This window comes from Haliotis rubra, unplaced genomic scaffold, assembly GCF_003918875.1.
Source record: "Haliotis rubra isolate DU_JTF1 unplaced genomic scaffold, ASM391887v1 Scf23, whole genome shotgun sequence".
Taxonomy (NCBI): Eukaryota; Metazoa; Mollusca; class Gastropoda; order Lepetellida; family Haliotidae; genus Haliotis; species Haliotis rubra.
In genome coordinates, this window is record NW_025766336.1 from 3193718 (window position 1) to 3210248 (window position 16531).

The window sequence follows — 16531 nt, forward strand, 5'->3', positions numbered from 1 at the left end:
CTGCTCTAAAGGTCATCGTACATTTGATACTACATTCACCAGCTTTTACAGTTTTACATAACATCAGAACATGGATCTAGGACATTGCCGACAGAAAGCGTTTTATAATCCATACAAGGAAATGAAAGATCTGTTGGGGACTTAACCGCATTCAGAATTTAGCATGAAAGTTGAAGGGGTCTTTGTTCTGTCCTGATGTTATCTTAAGGGCCACGAGATTCAAACACCATAAACCCAACAATTGCAGGACCCCCCTTAACACTGAACATTGGTAAGGCATGATAGGAAGGGAGTGGGGACAACACCAGTAATTAAAGGTTCAGGTGTATAATCGGTGTCATTATAACTACATATACCAACCATATTTTCGAGGTGTTACTCAGATAATTGCTGCTACTTGCTTTGATCTGCAAGTATCTCATCTCATAATTACTAAATGAGGCTTTGCGTGCCCCAGTTAACAGACTGCACTGAATATCACTCCCACGACAGAGTTGTAGCCTGTCAACCATCAGTTAGTACTTCAGTTCTATGTCATAATTGGACAGTAATGTCACCCATTATTCTCTGGAAATTTATATTGAATATGTGTGTCAGTGATAAGAATCTTTGTGGTCATTGACAAGACAACTTCCTTCACTGTCCTGGTGGAAAGCAGATCAAAGCAGTTATGTTTGGTGAATCAGTCGTAGCAATTATTGGTCCAGACTACTTCTGACCCATTTTTGCAAGTATCATGAAATTTCACACGTAGTAAATATGTGTGTAAGTTTTCGTTTCTTGCCATGAGTGAGTGAGTGAGTTTAGTTTTACGCTGCACTTAGCAATATTCCAGCTATATGGCGGTCTGTAAATAATCGTGTCTGGACCAGACAATCCAGTGATCAACAGCATGAGCATTGATCTGCGCAATTGGGAACCGATGACATGTATCTATCAAGCCAGCAGCCTGACCACCTGATCCCGTTAGTCGCCTCTTACGACAAGCATGGGTTACTGAAGATCAATATTCTTACCCAGATCTTCACTGGTATCTTGCCATGAAGTTGAAGATACAACAAATGGCATCTCGAAACATCCCAAAGTGATTCACGTCTGTTTGTCTTTCCTTGTTTACCATATTATTTCGACAGGTCAATTCTAAACTGCACTCAGTCTGTACGAGTTGTGGAAATGTTGTTTACGGTCCGGCATAGAGCCAAACCCTGGCCCCGATACCAGAAATACTTCCAATACCAAGCAAGTAAAGTCGTCAGAATTGGTAGAAACAGATAAATCGGACTTTGAAAGATTACTTGCTGAAATTAAACTGGTTTCCACTAAAGTTGATAATGTTCAGACGGATTTAGTATCACAGTTGACGACAATGAATACAACATTGACGACTCTTACCTCAACAGTTACAGGTTTGAATAGCAAGTGTGAACATTTGGAAAAACAAAACGAAACTTTGAAAAAAGACATGGTAACACTTGCCTCAAGAATTGACTACCTTGAAAACCAGAGTCGACGAAATAACATTTTCTTTCATGGAGTTCCTAAAGCCAAACCAAATGAAACGTGGACAGACTGTGAAAACTATGTGCGTGATGTTATGGAAAACACCATGAATATGGATATTACTGGCGTAATTATTGAACGCGCTCATCAAATAAACAGAGGAAAGTCTATCATTGTAAAATTTCTGGATTACAATGTGAAATCATCTGTTCTTGGTAATGCAAAATTGCTAATAGACACTGGCTTAACAATATCAGAAGACTTTTCTTTCATGGTTAGACAGAATCGAAAGAAACTTAAAGTGTTGATGGAAGAGGCTAGAGATCGAGGTGAGAAATGTTGTCTGCGTTTCGACAAACTTGTTTTTGATAACGGTACTGTCCTCACTTATGATCTAGAAACATCGTGAAGATCGAACTATGAGTCGTCCAACCGTGATGATTTTATCTGTGTGAAAACGTCTCCTTCATGTGTTGGAACATCAAGAGAGAAATAAACACTTATGTAAATTATGATTTCTCATTTTTGGGGAAGCAGCTCATAACATCTTTCACGAACATTCTGTTTACATAATCACCGCGACTTCAACAGAGTGGTAAATGGGCGGAAAGTGTTTGCCCTAGTGATCCACATATATCATTTATATTTCTGTTTTGGATTCGTAATAATTTCAAACCAATGTACTTCTGGATTAATTTATTGGATCCACTGCAACTGTCACCCGTTCACTCATTATCGGATTTTACTGTTAATACACGTCTAGAGTCTGACCATTTTCCAATTACCTGTAGTTTAAAATGTAATTCAACGTTGACAGAACCTGTCGTTCAGTATGCATGTGGTACTACCATAGGTAAATATTTTTGGCGCCCTCAGAAATCTAATGATTTCAGCGAGTGCTTGAAACAGAAACTAGATCAATTGTCTCTTGCTGAACATGTATAGACGTAGGTTCTACACGCACAGTTGACACTGACTACAGTCATACAGGATTCAGCTGGAGACAGTGGTATGGTCTCATGCTGTAGTAGTACCCCAAACAACTTTGTTTCCTCACCATGGTTTGATGAGGATTGTGAGCGTTTTAAGCGCAGGAAGTATGAATTGTTGGATAGTTTTAGAATTAAGGGCGATTTTGCCAGTTTAACAAGTTTTCATAAGGCTTGTAACAGTTTTAGGGAGTTATGTCGCCGCAAACAGGAAGCATTTCAAGAAGCGGCGGTAGTTAACATTTTATATTCATGTAATGATAATAAAAATGCAAAAGCTTTCTGGGCAGAAGTGAAGTCTCATATCAGAAAGCCTCCAGTAACTTTTCAACTATTAGTGTTGCACAATGGATTGAATATTTTAAGGCTGTGCTGAACATTACTGAAAATGTAATAGATAAGGATTTTGTTGCATTTTGTAGCAGTGTCGTCACAGAACATGAAGCTGTGAATTGTAATGTTTGTAATGATCAGGATATCAACAGTTTGTTGAACAGTGATTTTACGGTAGATGAGGTCTTAAGTGCAACTGATGCCTTGAAATGTGGCAAAGCAGCTGGTCCCGATGGTATTCTGCCCGAAATGTTAAAGTGTGGTAAAAATATCTTACTTCCTTATCTCCTTACTGTTTTCAATAATATAGGTAGAAGTGGTTATTTTCCAGATCATTGGTCCAGAAGTATTATCTTTCCACTCCACAAGAAAGGAAGCGTTCATAATGTCAACAACGTTCGTGGTATTTCACTTATGGATATTTGTTGCAAGGTTTTTACACAAGTTTTGAATAACAGATTAAAATCATTTGTAGATTCGTATGATAAATACCCAGAGTGTAGAGCTGGCTTTCGGAAGGGGTATTCTACGGTTGATAACATGTTTACTCTCCAGTCTCTAGTACAGAAGTACTTATCTAAATCGAAAGGAAGGTTTTATTGTCTATTTGTCGATTTTCAAAAGGCTTTTGATTCCGTCAACAGGGAACTTTTTTGGTATGTCCTTTATTCAAATGATATTCATGGTAAAGTTTTTACTATCATTAAGGACATGAACCAAAAAACTTTGGCCTCTGTTAAAATATCAAGGAGCAATATCACGATCATTTCAATTGTTTCAGTGGTGTTAGACAAGGATGCATTGTGAGTCCTCTCTTTTATTTTCATTGTTCATAAACCAGCTGGAAAATGACATTCAGCATTTCGGTGGCAGGGGGATCTTTGTTCATGAAGATTTATTAGAGTTCTTTATACTTCTCTATGCTGATGATCTATGTACTTTTGCAGACTCTCTGTATTGGGCTTAATGTGGTCGTTATGGTATTTACATAGATACATATGTCAGATGTGTAAGATACTGGTTCAAACTACTTAATATGTCTCAAAACAGGCACCCCAAACAGTGTTATAGTATGTTAGTAGGTTTAGATGCAGCTGGTAGGGAAACTCATATTAAGCATCTATTGTATTCTCTAGGTTTTGGAATAGTTTGGCAATGCCAAGGTGTTGACTGGTTGCTTTATAAATGAATTTAAGCTTAGGGTTAAAGATTGTTATACACAAACATGGTATTCTGAGGTGTCAAACTGTTCCAAACTAAATTTTTATGCAGAGTTCAAAGTGTCCCTCTTCCCCGAGCTATACCTAAACAGTTTACGTAAAGAATACGCGCACGCATGCTTACCTTGTTCAGAATCGGCGAACTCGATATAATGCAAAATACAGGAAGGAGGCAGGGTATGGACAAAAACATCCGTTTTTGCCCACTATGTAGTTTAAATGCTATTGAAAATGAAATTCATTTTATTTTTGTTTGTCCTGTTTATCATGATATACGTCTTAAATATTTTCCTTACTTACACGTGGACACTATCAGTTACAGAGAGAATCTTGTAAGAATGCTACAGTCCTCTGATGTTTTATTGTAAAAAAACCTGGCAAATTTTGTGAAAGATGCTCATATCTTTAAAATTTAGGAAATGCAGCACCAATTGTGAATATTTGCATATAATATATGTGGACCTGAGGCCTTATTACTGAAATGGGGCGCTGGGGTAGCCTGATGGTTAAAGCGTTTGCTCGTCACGCCGAAGACCCGGGTTCGAATCCCCACATGGGCACAATGTGTGAAGCCCATTTCTGGTGTCCCCCGCAGTGATGTTGCTGGAATATTGCTAAAAGCGGCGTAAAACCAAACTCAGTCAGTCAGTATTACTGAAATAAATGAATGAATGAAAACATATTTCAGTTTGCTTTTTCTTCATTAGCCTTGTAACACCTTTCTGTTCCTAAAAAGAACATTCAAGAAGACAATCAAGGGAGCTACAGAGACTTGTGGCTCTATTTCATATCTATACCCTATATGGTACCACATACCATCTATTCCTATCTACTATAGCCCGTGAAGGTCCGGGTTAGAATGAACCTTCAGTAACCCATGTTTGTCGTTAGAGGCGATTAACGGGATCGGGTGGTCAGGCTCGCTGGCTTGGTTGACACATGCCATCGGTTCCCAGTTGCTCAGATTGATGCTCATGCTGTTGATCACTGGATTGTCTGGTCCAGACTCGATTATTTACAGACTGCTACCATTTAGCTGGAATATTGCTGAGTGTGGCGTAAAACTAAACTCACTCACTCACTCACACGCACTCACTAGTTTTGGACTAGCTTCATTCAGACCATGTCCTTTATTTTGTCTTTGGATGCATGGCTAAGTGCAAAGGAGATTACGTTCACGTTATAGGGCTCAGCATGCAAAACAGGTGATTCAGATAACTTAAACCCAAATATACCTGTCTGTATGCACACAGTTTACAATTCACATCGATCTAGAACTTGATCATCACTCAAATTACACAGCAACAATGTTTCACATTCTTTACCAACACCATAGTGAAACTGGGCGTCTAAAGTTTGATTGATATAAAATTCAGTAATTGTTCTTCGGAATCGCTAAAGACATGATTGTCGTTGTAGCTGCCAGAGCTTGTGATCTGAGCAGATTATGTAATGAATCATTCAAGGTGTCAATGTTCCCAATGAGATGGAACGAATATATAATGTAACACATGATACTCTTTGTCAGAAACAAAGTAGCTGTGTTACATTTGAGTGCTGTTTATCAGTAGGATGCCTGGAAAGTACAGATGTTGAGAGTTAGTGTCCTAGTATGAAGAGAGCATGTTTTTTGAGAAGTTAAATCAATAGTTTCCTAGCAACTCTCTATTGGAAACAAAACCCACATAAACAGGACACAAAGAAAACTAAAGTATCCAAAACACTGCAGTCTGCTAGCTAGCAACAGCATGTTGATATTTATATTACTGAAAGCACTGTTCTGTGTACATCTATACACATTATTACAAATGGTATTGTCTTTAGAAATACTTCGGGGCATGTAACATGCAGGGTTGACAAGTGCAAGAGAAAATCGTCTCGTTAATGTGTTATCAGCACATTTCAGCAGATCAATATTAATAAATATCTTATACCATATCAACAAGACTTCAGTGAACAGATACTGTCCTGCTACAGTACATAGAAAGTAGATAGCTCAAGGCCCTTTAGTTGGTTTGCTCAGAATCGTTTTATAATGCTGCTTCAAACTTACCCTGTTAGTAATGACTGAAAATATTTGTCTGGTCTTCAGTGTTAAGTGTTGATAGTTTGACAACAGATTCCATCATATTTTATCCGTTATACCACAAAGATTTGGAGCAGAAGTAAAAAAATCTTCCTGTGTGTTCAGTTTGGTTTTGATATCCAACTCCAGCTAATGTGTGGGTATTTTTAAGTAACAGTCAATCATTTGGCTCTCATGTTCCTTGTGCAACACATAATTGCACTGTTAAAAATTTATACAGTTTTGCTAGACACAAACAAAGACAGGTAAACATATGTTATATTTGGGATTACACTTTCTTAGTAAATGGCATTGTCAGTTCAAAGACATGTAAAGTTTGCTTATTCACTTTTACCATTAGGTAGATGGTTTTAATCAACCTATGCAGTTCTAAGAGTGGACTGATGGTACTAGGTGGTCAGTCTTGCTGACTCGATTAGTGCATATAATCATATCAGGTTTGGGTACATTGATGCTCATTATGTCAATCACTGGATTGTCTTGTCCTGATTCAGTTATTTACAGACCACTGTCCTATAACTGGCATGATACTGTGTGTGGCATGTTGCTCATGATGTCAATCACTGAAATGTCTTGTTCTGATTCAGTTATTTACAGACCACTGTCCTATAACTGGCATGATACTGTGTGTGGCATGTTGCTCATGATGTCAATCACTGAAATGTCTTGTTCTGATTCAGTTATTTACAGACCACTGTCCTATAACTGGCATGATACTGTGTGTGGCATGTTGCTCGTGATATCAATCACTGAAATGTCTTGTTCTGATTCAGTTATTTACAGACCACTGTCCTATAACTGACATGATACTGTGTGTGGCATGTTACTCGTGATGTCAATCACTGAAATGTCTTGTCCTGATTCAGTTATTTACAGACCACTGTCCTATAACTGACATGATACTGTGTGTGGCATGTTGCTCGTGATATCAATCACTGAAATGTCTTGTTCTGATTCAGTTATTTACAGACCACTGTCCTATAACTGGCATGATACTGTGTGTGGCATTAAACAGCAAACAAACATCTGTGTGTCACTTTCTGTGCAGGAAATATTTTTGCAGACTAGTGAAAATAAAGTATTTTCTGACCCCAAATTATGAAACAGTCAATCCCAAAATATTTTGTTAAATGCATGTTTTTTCTTTTGATTGCCGGTATTCTTTCAGACATATGTTAACCAACTTATGTAGGGCCTTACCCTGAATGTGAAGTGATTCACAGCATTTTATGGATGATAACTTGTAATCTATATTCATATTATGTGAACAACATTTATGTTGCATGTCAGGCAGTATACAAATTCTCATTGATTTGATGTGATCAGGTCTCTGCCTGAGAGCAAGATTTTTAATATCAAGCAAGGTTATGATGTGATGTGAAGGTTTTCATGTTTTCTAAGACCCGAGACAAATAAGAATTGGTCTTCAGCAACCCATGCTTGTTGTAAAAAGAAACTAATGGAATCAGGTGTCCATGCTCGCTGAATTGGTTGACACATGTAATGGTATCCCAATTGTGTTGAACAATGCTCATGTTGTTGGTCACTGGATTGTCTGGTCCAGACTCAGTTACTGACAGGCTGCCATTATATAGCTGGAATATTAAACAACAAACAAACAAGTAGTCTAGTGACCAGGTTTAAGAATTTCCTCATTATACTGATGATCTCAGGGTACAATATGAAAAACCCATTTCTGGAATCTTCCACCCTGATATTGCTTGAATATTGTCAACAGTGTAGAACCCATTTCACTCAGTTGCTCATATTTATGGTGTTTTTGTCTTTGCCAGACCGTCAACCCAATTTCCTGCAAAGTATAGTCAGTTGCCTTCAATTCCGTCCCCCACTCCCGCTGCGGACAACCAAGTAGTACCATTTCATGGTACCGGGGGACGGAATGGGATGAGGTCGAGCGCCGACCTCATCGAGGCACAGGAGAAAGTCAATTTCCTGGAGTCTCGACTAGGTGTCACAGAGAAGTCAAACCGTGCTCTTCTAGAGGAGGTGTTACGGCTACAGAATGAACTCCGGACTTCTGTCAATAAGAATGAGAACACGTTACGAGAAGAGCGCAATGCTCGCCAGCAGGTGGAGTCATCGCTCAAGATGTGCAATGACCTCATCATGCAGCTGTCCACTCGAATCAAGGTCACGGAAGAGAAGCTACTGGAGGAGAGGTCAGCTCTGTCAACGCTGGTCACTCACACCAAGGGCGTGGAGCAAGCTGTTCTCTCCAGTCAGCATGAACTACGTGCAAAGAAGGACTCCCAGATGACAAGGTAGGAAGGAGACAATTATATGTACCATTCAACACTGGATAGGGATGCTGACTCTATCTACATTTACATGAAAGTTACTTAGTTGGTTGCTTCAGAAAAAAAAGGAATGTCCCCTTCAAAGTGTTTTTAGTTTTGTGTATGAAAGACACATCCTGGCACAGTTGCCTGACACCAGCATGTAATGTGTATTGCCATCCATCATAGATTTTTCAGATCTGTGTCATATTTCCTATTTTTGCTTAACATTTTTGTGGCATGTCCACAAAAAAGGACCTCTGCACTTTGCTTGTAATGAAAAAGTTAAAAATAACCAAGCAAATATAGTGTTCATTTATATAATGTTACCTAATCCTACACAGTTTAATATAATGATCTTTTTTATCCAAATGTAACTGGTAATGTTTATTTTCAGGTTTGTTTCACCCCAGATTTCCTACACTACTTCATACGTGTATATGACCTTGTGTGTATCTATTGTCACTGATCTATTGTCTATTCTGATTGAGATATGTATTGTTACTTGAACAGGAAGTTCTAGGCAAGAGATACAGATTGCTATGTTGTTTTTGTAGAATATCTGAACTGCAGGGCACTCTCCAAGAGACTCAGCGAGCCAAGGATCAGGTTGAGAAGCAGGTGTTTTCTCTGATGGACGAACTGAGAGGATTGCGTAGCAAGGTTGACACACAGAACCAGGAGTTCCAGTCCATAGCCAGTGACCTCAGGATGAGGTCCAAGAGGCTGGAGGAGGAGAACAGGGTCCAGGTGAGGAGGATGTAGATGAGGTCGTGCAGTCACTGTCCTTATAGGGAGGGGTAGCAGGGTCAGAATAGTTTCAAGTTTGGCCTGTCTTGCATTGGGTTTGCAAGTATCTACTAATGCTGTTATGTATGTACAGAAGAGTCTCCTTGACTCTAGGCTAGAGGTTGATGTACAAGAAGTCCTAATAGAAGTGTTATGAATAGTTCCAGAAGTCTCCTGTCTTTTGGCTGGAGGAGGATGTACAAGAGGTTTTGTCGACTTGCCCAAAGACAAAAATTATATCTACTGAAATTATACCAGGAACCACATTCTTGTAGACTCAAATGTTCCAATATGTCAGGGTAGTGTGAAGTTTGTCTCAAAGCATATGGCTTTCTATGTTTTATAGGAAATTGTAGCATAAAGAAGTAGGACTCACATTGCAAACTGTTTGCTAAGTTTGGTTGCAAATTCAGTTCAGTAATGTTCATAATATGACATGAAAAATATTTTCAAGTTTTGATTATGGTACAATGGAGTATAAAGTCAATCAAGGAAACTTACATTTTTTGTCAAAAGTTTAAGTGAGATTGCTGCTCCTTTTAACAAGTGGCAGATATTATTCCCCCAATCAGAGGATAGTGCTAAAACTACTGCTGTTCACAGTGTTGTATCCACTATTCCATCATTAATACTGAAATATGGCTCTTATTTCCACCTGGATGTCTGTTTGAATATCATATTAAAGTTTCATCTTTTTTATTATTGCTGTCATTGTTAGAGGGTAAGTTAAATCTGAACTGTTACCACTTTTGTTTCATTGAGATCATCAGTGTTCCCTCTTACTGTACACACAACTATTTCAAAATATGAATATATTTTTTTTTAAATTTAGCTGTTGAAATAAATTTATTTTATGTGAATTTTGATACATTTATGTGTGTGAATTATATTCTATGACTGTGGCATGATTTCATGTGTCTAGACCTCCTGACATGTATCTCGTCCTTCATCGTGTTGATCGTGCTAATCCTGTCCATGTACAATGTCCTGTCTAAACATGTATTTTATTCTAAACACAGAATGTATTGTCCATTTATCAATCTTGTTAAAATCAAATCTCTTGGCTCCTTATGATACCTCTCTGTGGAGATCTGATGACCCCTTCTAGGAGGTCAAGTAAAGTGCACACTGAGCTTAGCTTGACCACCAGATTGAAATGTAAAATGATTCAGATTATTTTTAATCCCTGTGATTTGAAATTTTTTGTTCCTTGCAGAAGAAAACCCAGACAGAACTCAAATATTTGCTTGATGGTACACCCTATGTAAAATACCCAATACAAGATAATGATGGGGCTTTATTATTTTGCATTTGGATCTCCCTAGTTATATTCATTTTTAAGGTACAGAAATCTCATATTCTTGTACAAATGTTTTGCCCACTTATACTAAAGCATCATTAAAGATGCCTCAATGCTGATTGTCCGATTAGCTTTTTTTGTAACCTCCTGTTAAGGTGCCATGCAGAGTGTGTTTGTATAGGAGCATTAGATCTGACTTAACATTAGTCCTTGTATGTATGTCCTTTATAAAGCTTTCAACTGATTATGATAAGGCCAGAATAAATTAGTCATTAGAGAACCATAGCTGCTCATCCAACCACCAAACACCTGCATGATTACTTAAGAAGTGAAATTTTCAATGTGTTCCCTTCACATATATATATTCCTACCAAATATTCATGCTTCAGCTGCTGAAAGCTAATATGCACAGATGCCTTTGGAACTTCACCCAAAAATTCCCTCCTGCTTTTAATGTGGATGGAAATCTGATAATTAATCAATTGCATCCTAACAAATGGTGTCATATTTAAAGGTTTCTTTTACAAACCAGAACTACAAGAGTACTTTAAATGTCTGTTGACCTCTAATCATGAGTCCAAGTATGTTAAAATATGATAGTGCTAGTATTGGTAGTATTGGCCTTTGTAGCAAGTTCTCCATTGTAAGTTCAGACAGTGTTATATCTTGTGTGTCATTGAGCTCGATGTGATGGCATGGCAATACTATAATTTTGCATTTTAGTTCCCTACACTTACCTCACAGTTCCCATATACATGTAAATATATATCCCAGATGAATGTATATCCACCTTATATTTTCCTGTATTGCATGCTTTGCATTCTTTTGGAAACATTTTCCATCGTTCAGTATAGTATAAAGTTCATCATCCTGTAATTCTATAAGGATATTGCCAAATCTGTTCTCTGCTGCTTAAAGAATATTTTATGTGTAAATAATTGCATTATTAAAATGTTGTAGGATATGACAGAGTATGGACATGTTGCAAATGGCATCTGATATCTTGTATATATTCTAACAGTACTGACTATGATGGTAATGCACACTGTCATGTTCATGCAGACGGTGATGGACATACAGACTGTGATGGTCATACAGACTGTGATGGTCATGCAGACTGTGATGGTCATGCAGACTGTGATGGGCATACAGACTGTGATGGTCATACAGACTGTGATGTTCATGCAGACGGTGATGGACATGCAGACTGTGATGGTCATACAGACTGTGATGGTCATGCAGACTGTGATGGTCATGCAGACTGTGATGGGCATACAGACTGTGATGGTCATACAGACGGTGATGGACATACAGACTGTGATGGTCATACAGACTGTGATGGTCATGCAGACTGTGATGGTCATGCAGACTGTGATGGGCATACAGACTGTGATGGTCATACAGACTGTGATGTTCATGCAGACGGTGATGGACATACAGACTGTGATGGTCATACAGACTGTGATGGTCATGCAGACTGTGATGGTCATACAGACTGTGATGTTCATGCAGACTGTGATGGACATACAGACTGTGATGGACATACAGATGGTGATGGACATACAGACTGTGATGGTCATACAGACTGTGATGTTCATGCAGACGGTGATGGACATACAGACTGTGATGGTCATACAGACTGTGATGTGATGGATGGATACAGACTGTGATGGACATACAGACGGTGATGGACATACAGACTGTGATGTTCATGCAGACGGTGATGGACATACAGACTGTGATGTTCATGCAGACGGTGATGGTCATACAGACGGTGATGGACATACAGACTGTGATGGACATACAGACTGTGATGGTCATGCAGACTGTGATGGTCATACAGACGGTGATGGACATACAGACTGTAATGGACATACAGACTGTGATGTTCATGCAGACGGTGATGGACATACAGACTGTGATGGTCATACAGACTGTGATGGTCATGCAGACTGTGATGGACATACAGACTGTGATGGACATACAGACGGTGATGGACATACAGACTGTGATGGTCATACAGACTGTGATGGTCATGCAGACTGTGATGGTCATACAGACTGTGATGGTCATGCAGACTGTGATGGTCATGCAGACTGTGATGGTCATACAGACTGTGATGGTCATGCAGACTGTGATGGTCATCCAGACTGTGATGGTCATGCAGACTGTGATGGTCATGCAGACTGTGATGGTCATGCAGACTGTGATGGTCATGCAGACTGTGATGGTCATGCAGACTGTGATGGTCATGCAGACTGTGATGTTCATCCAGACTGTGATGGTCATGCAGACTGTAATGGTCATGCAGACTGTGATGGGCATACAGACTGTGATGGGCATACAGACTGTGATGGTCATACAGACTGTGATGGTCATACAGACTGTGATGGTCATGCAGGCTGTGATGGTCATGCAGACTGTGATGGTCATGCAGACTGTGATGGACATGCAGACTGTGATGGTCATCCAGACTGTGATGGTCATGCAGACTGTGATGGACATGCAGACTGTGATGGTCATACAGACAGTGATGGTCATACAGACTGTGATGGTCATACAGACAGTGATGGTCATACAGACTGTGATGGTCATACAGACAGTGATGGTCATGCAGATTGTGATGGTCATGCAGACTGTGATGGTCATGCAGACTGTGATGGTCATGCAGACTGTGATGGACATACAGACTGTGATGGACATGATGACAGTGACGGTCATGCAATCTGTCCAGTCACAATGACTGTCAACATCATTCAGACTGATGGTTAAGCATCATGCTGACTCTGATGGTCATGCTGACTGATATGTATGGTGACTGTAATAGTCATGCTGACTGATAGTTATTCTGACTTGTGATGGTCATGCTGGCTGTGACTTTTATCATTATGTTGACTGTGATGTGTGTTTACAGTTAGAGTCTATGAGGAAGCAGGGTGACATCCAGACCCAGACCAACAGCAGCACCACCCACCTCCGTGGACAAGTTGAGACCAGGTCAGAGCTCAACCACCTTCTGCCATCTTGAACATAGGAATAATCATTGGTGTGATAACTTTCCAAAATCTTAAGTTGGCTGCTGGAAAATATTGTGATTTCCTGATTTGTTTTCTGTAGAATGGGAGAGATTCGCGATGTTATCCTGGATCTGCGGACACGGCAAGATCAGGAGTCGACAGATCGAAGAAGTCTAGAACAGACACTTCAGCTCAGGTGGGAATCTGGATCTCATTATACTATAATACTTGTATCTGGTAACATTGTCTTGTGAAAGGGTGTCACATCGGCGTTTCCTGTATTATGAGTATTGAACATTTTATTTTGAGTACTAAGACATTCAAGGGGCAATTGCCTGTGTTAAATGGTATAGGGAACATTCATGAAGAGGTGCCCATTTAATGCCCTTGATTTGAGGTGGATGATATCATGTGTCCATGTTTCCTTCAGAACCAATGAACTGAAGCAGTTGATCGCAGAGCAGAACCGGAAGCGAGAGGAGTCGATGCATGCACTGGACATGATTGCAAGGGAGAAAGAGCATCAGGCAGAGTCTGAACGGATGAAGCAGCAGGCTAAGATTGGAGAGAGTTTTGAGGATATAAACAAGAGGGTTCTTAACAAGGAGATCAAACTCCGTGAAGAGGTCCAAGACAAGCACGTGCAGCTGGAGAAGGTAGATGTTGTCCTATTTAGCAGTCTGTATTGTAGGGTCTTTAAACCATCATCAGTACTTCATGACTTTGTATACACATTGTTTTTTCATCACTGATGAAAACTTACAATCGCTTTAGGAAAAAAACCAAGTCTTCCAAGGTGTTAAAACTGACAAAACTACTTGGTATCTATGCATCAATAACTTATTATGCTGTTCACCCATTTGTTCCATATCCACAGTACAAAACAACTAAAAACCTATGTTATGGTTGTGGCCATTTTGACCCAACCTGCAGAGCCTAATGCTCTGGCAAAGAAAGGATGGAAATGAGTGTGGCCTTACGTAGACTGCACCCACGATAGTGGTACATCGATGAGTATGGTATCGAGGACTCACTGTGTATACATGTATGCTGTGGGTTTACCTGTGTATCGTTTTGCTTGTTTGTCTAGCTCCTACAGAAGGAACAGGCAGCAAGGAATGAGTACGAACGAAGATCCCGTGAAGAAGTTGAGGCTCAGTACCAGAACATGAAAAAAATGACGGACTCTGAAATACAGGCACTCAGAGATCTCATCAAGGTCAGTGATGATCAATGGCCAGGTTATATCAATAGTCAAATAGTTCTGTTTAAACATGCAAAATGTTGACATGATTAAAAATTTCAGTGATTCAGACAATAATGATTGTAGCCTGTAAGAACTGCATGGTAATGGCTTTGGTAGGAATATCTGTGGAAGAACTGTTTACTTTGTTATGTATTTGTAAATGCTTAGTCCATATTTTCAAGCATGTTAAATGAAGCATGTATTTACTTGCACACTGGCATGTTAGGAGGGAATAGAGGTATGTTGTGTTGACAATATTAGGCCCATTCACACACTGATGCAAGCACTGCCTCATTCTCAGAATCTGCACACACCTCTTCTTTTCCCAATTCAGAAGATTTCATCTTTGATACGATCAGTGTTTTGATCATGATTCCTCTGTGCAAGTGTAGAACCTACTTTCTCTTCCTTGTCATGCAGCACCCTCTGTATCTCAGGGTTCGCATCTCAGTAACCTACACCAACCCCTCGATCCATTCCTGTGGTTCAGTTACCTCCCCTTGATTTTCAATCACGTTTTACCGACCAAACGGTGACATTGGGGAAAGGGCGAGGAAGGTAATTGGTAAGAATCAAAGCATACCAGCAGTTTTACTGGAAATGAAGGCATATCAGTCATCAATTTTGTATTTTCTTAAACTCACTCAGTAATCAATGGGACCGTCTGTCATGTTGTACATATTGCCAAATCAACACTAATTCCAGTTGAAACTCACACCCTGATTGATATGGCAAGTGGACATCAAGTGTGCATTATTTGAGATTGTGAGAACCACCCGAGAGATTTAGATAGGTGTACACAGGGTCTAATATTGAAATATTATGGCCAGAGTAGAGATTGAAGATGGATATGTTTTGAATGCCTGACAGCTTGGATGAATAACTTCATCTTTGATAGTGTATTTGTTATGGCCTGGAGAGATGCTCATGCTATCATCCACTCCTGTCTTCAGTACACATTCCATGCTGCTGCCATACTGCATAAACCCAATCCACTCACTCACGGAAGGTCTAAAGCACAAAGCATTCATGGTATCAGTTAGGGGACCTTTTAGTGATATTTTGTCTTTATTTGTTCTAGTCATGAGGAAACTTAGCTATTTTCCGGATCTTCATTTATGCACACACTGTCTTTCTATAAATTAAATTTCATTGTTTTGGTTTCAGGTGCATATAAATTCATATATGTAATATGTGCATATGTAATTATTTTTAACTTAAAATTAAACAGGGGTGGGGTAAGGGTTGAGGTCTTTGTGGTATTTCACATGGTCTGAAGTATATCTTTAATGATTAACACAAGGATTATAACAAGAACCTGTTGACTTTCACCCTGTAATTAAAGACTCAGTGTTGTGTATGTGTGTCCCCCATGTATGTCCCACTCTTGACACTGAACAGAGATCTCCTGGTAGTCTTCAGTGTTTTCTTCCTGCTAAACCCACTTGCACTTCACTGTACTGCACCCGGTTTTTACAGTTCGCAATTTACCAATGCACAGATTTTCCATTTCACAATAAATGATAAATCCTGACATATGTTTACAAACTTGTAACAATATATATATTAAAACAAAGTAAAGCTTCAAATGTGTAACTACAGTAAAGTTGGATTGAATGAATTCTATTCTATTTTCATAGAAACTAAATAATCAAGATAAAGAAAAAGTTGTACAAAGTATCTGTGCATACTGACATTTACAGATGATGATTATTATTGGAAGGTGTTTGATAGTAAAGGTGGATAGATAGATG

The 16531-nt window shown here is 39.2% G+C and overlaps 1 protein-coding gene across 1 annotated transcript in view; it reads left to right on the plus strand.

Annotated features, from left to right (window-relative positions):
- LOC124277918 (coiled-coil domain-containing protein 154-like) overlaps positions 1-16531 on the plus strand; it is a 63125-nt gene that overhangs the window by 15607 nt on the left and 30987 nt on the right. Inside the window, exons 2-9 of the mRNA XM_046713643.1 lie at positions 7922-8410; positions 8983-9175; positions 9933-9935; positions 13429-13511; positions 13632-13727; positions 13962-14187; positions 14622-14750; positions 15004-15015. Of these exons, the coding sequence (XP_046569599.1) occupies positions 7922-8410; positions 8983-9175; positions 9933-9935; positions 13429-13511; positions 13632-13727; positions 13962-14187; positions 14622-14750; positions 15004-15015 (1231 nt within the window). The remainder of the gene's footprint in view (positions 1-7921; positions 8411-8982; positions 9176-9932; positions 9936-13428; positions 13512-13631; positions 13728-13961; positions 14188-14621; positions 14751-15003; positions 15016-16531) is intronic.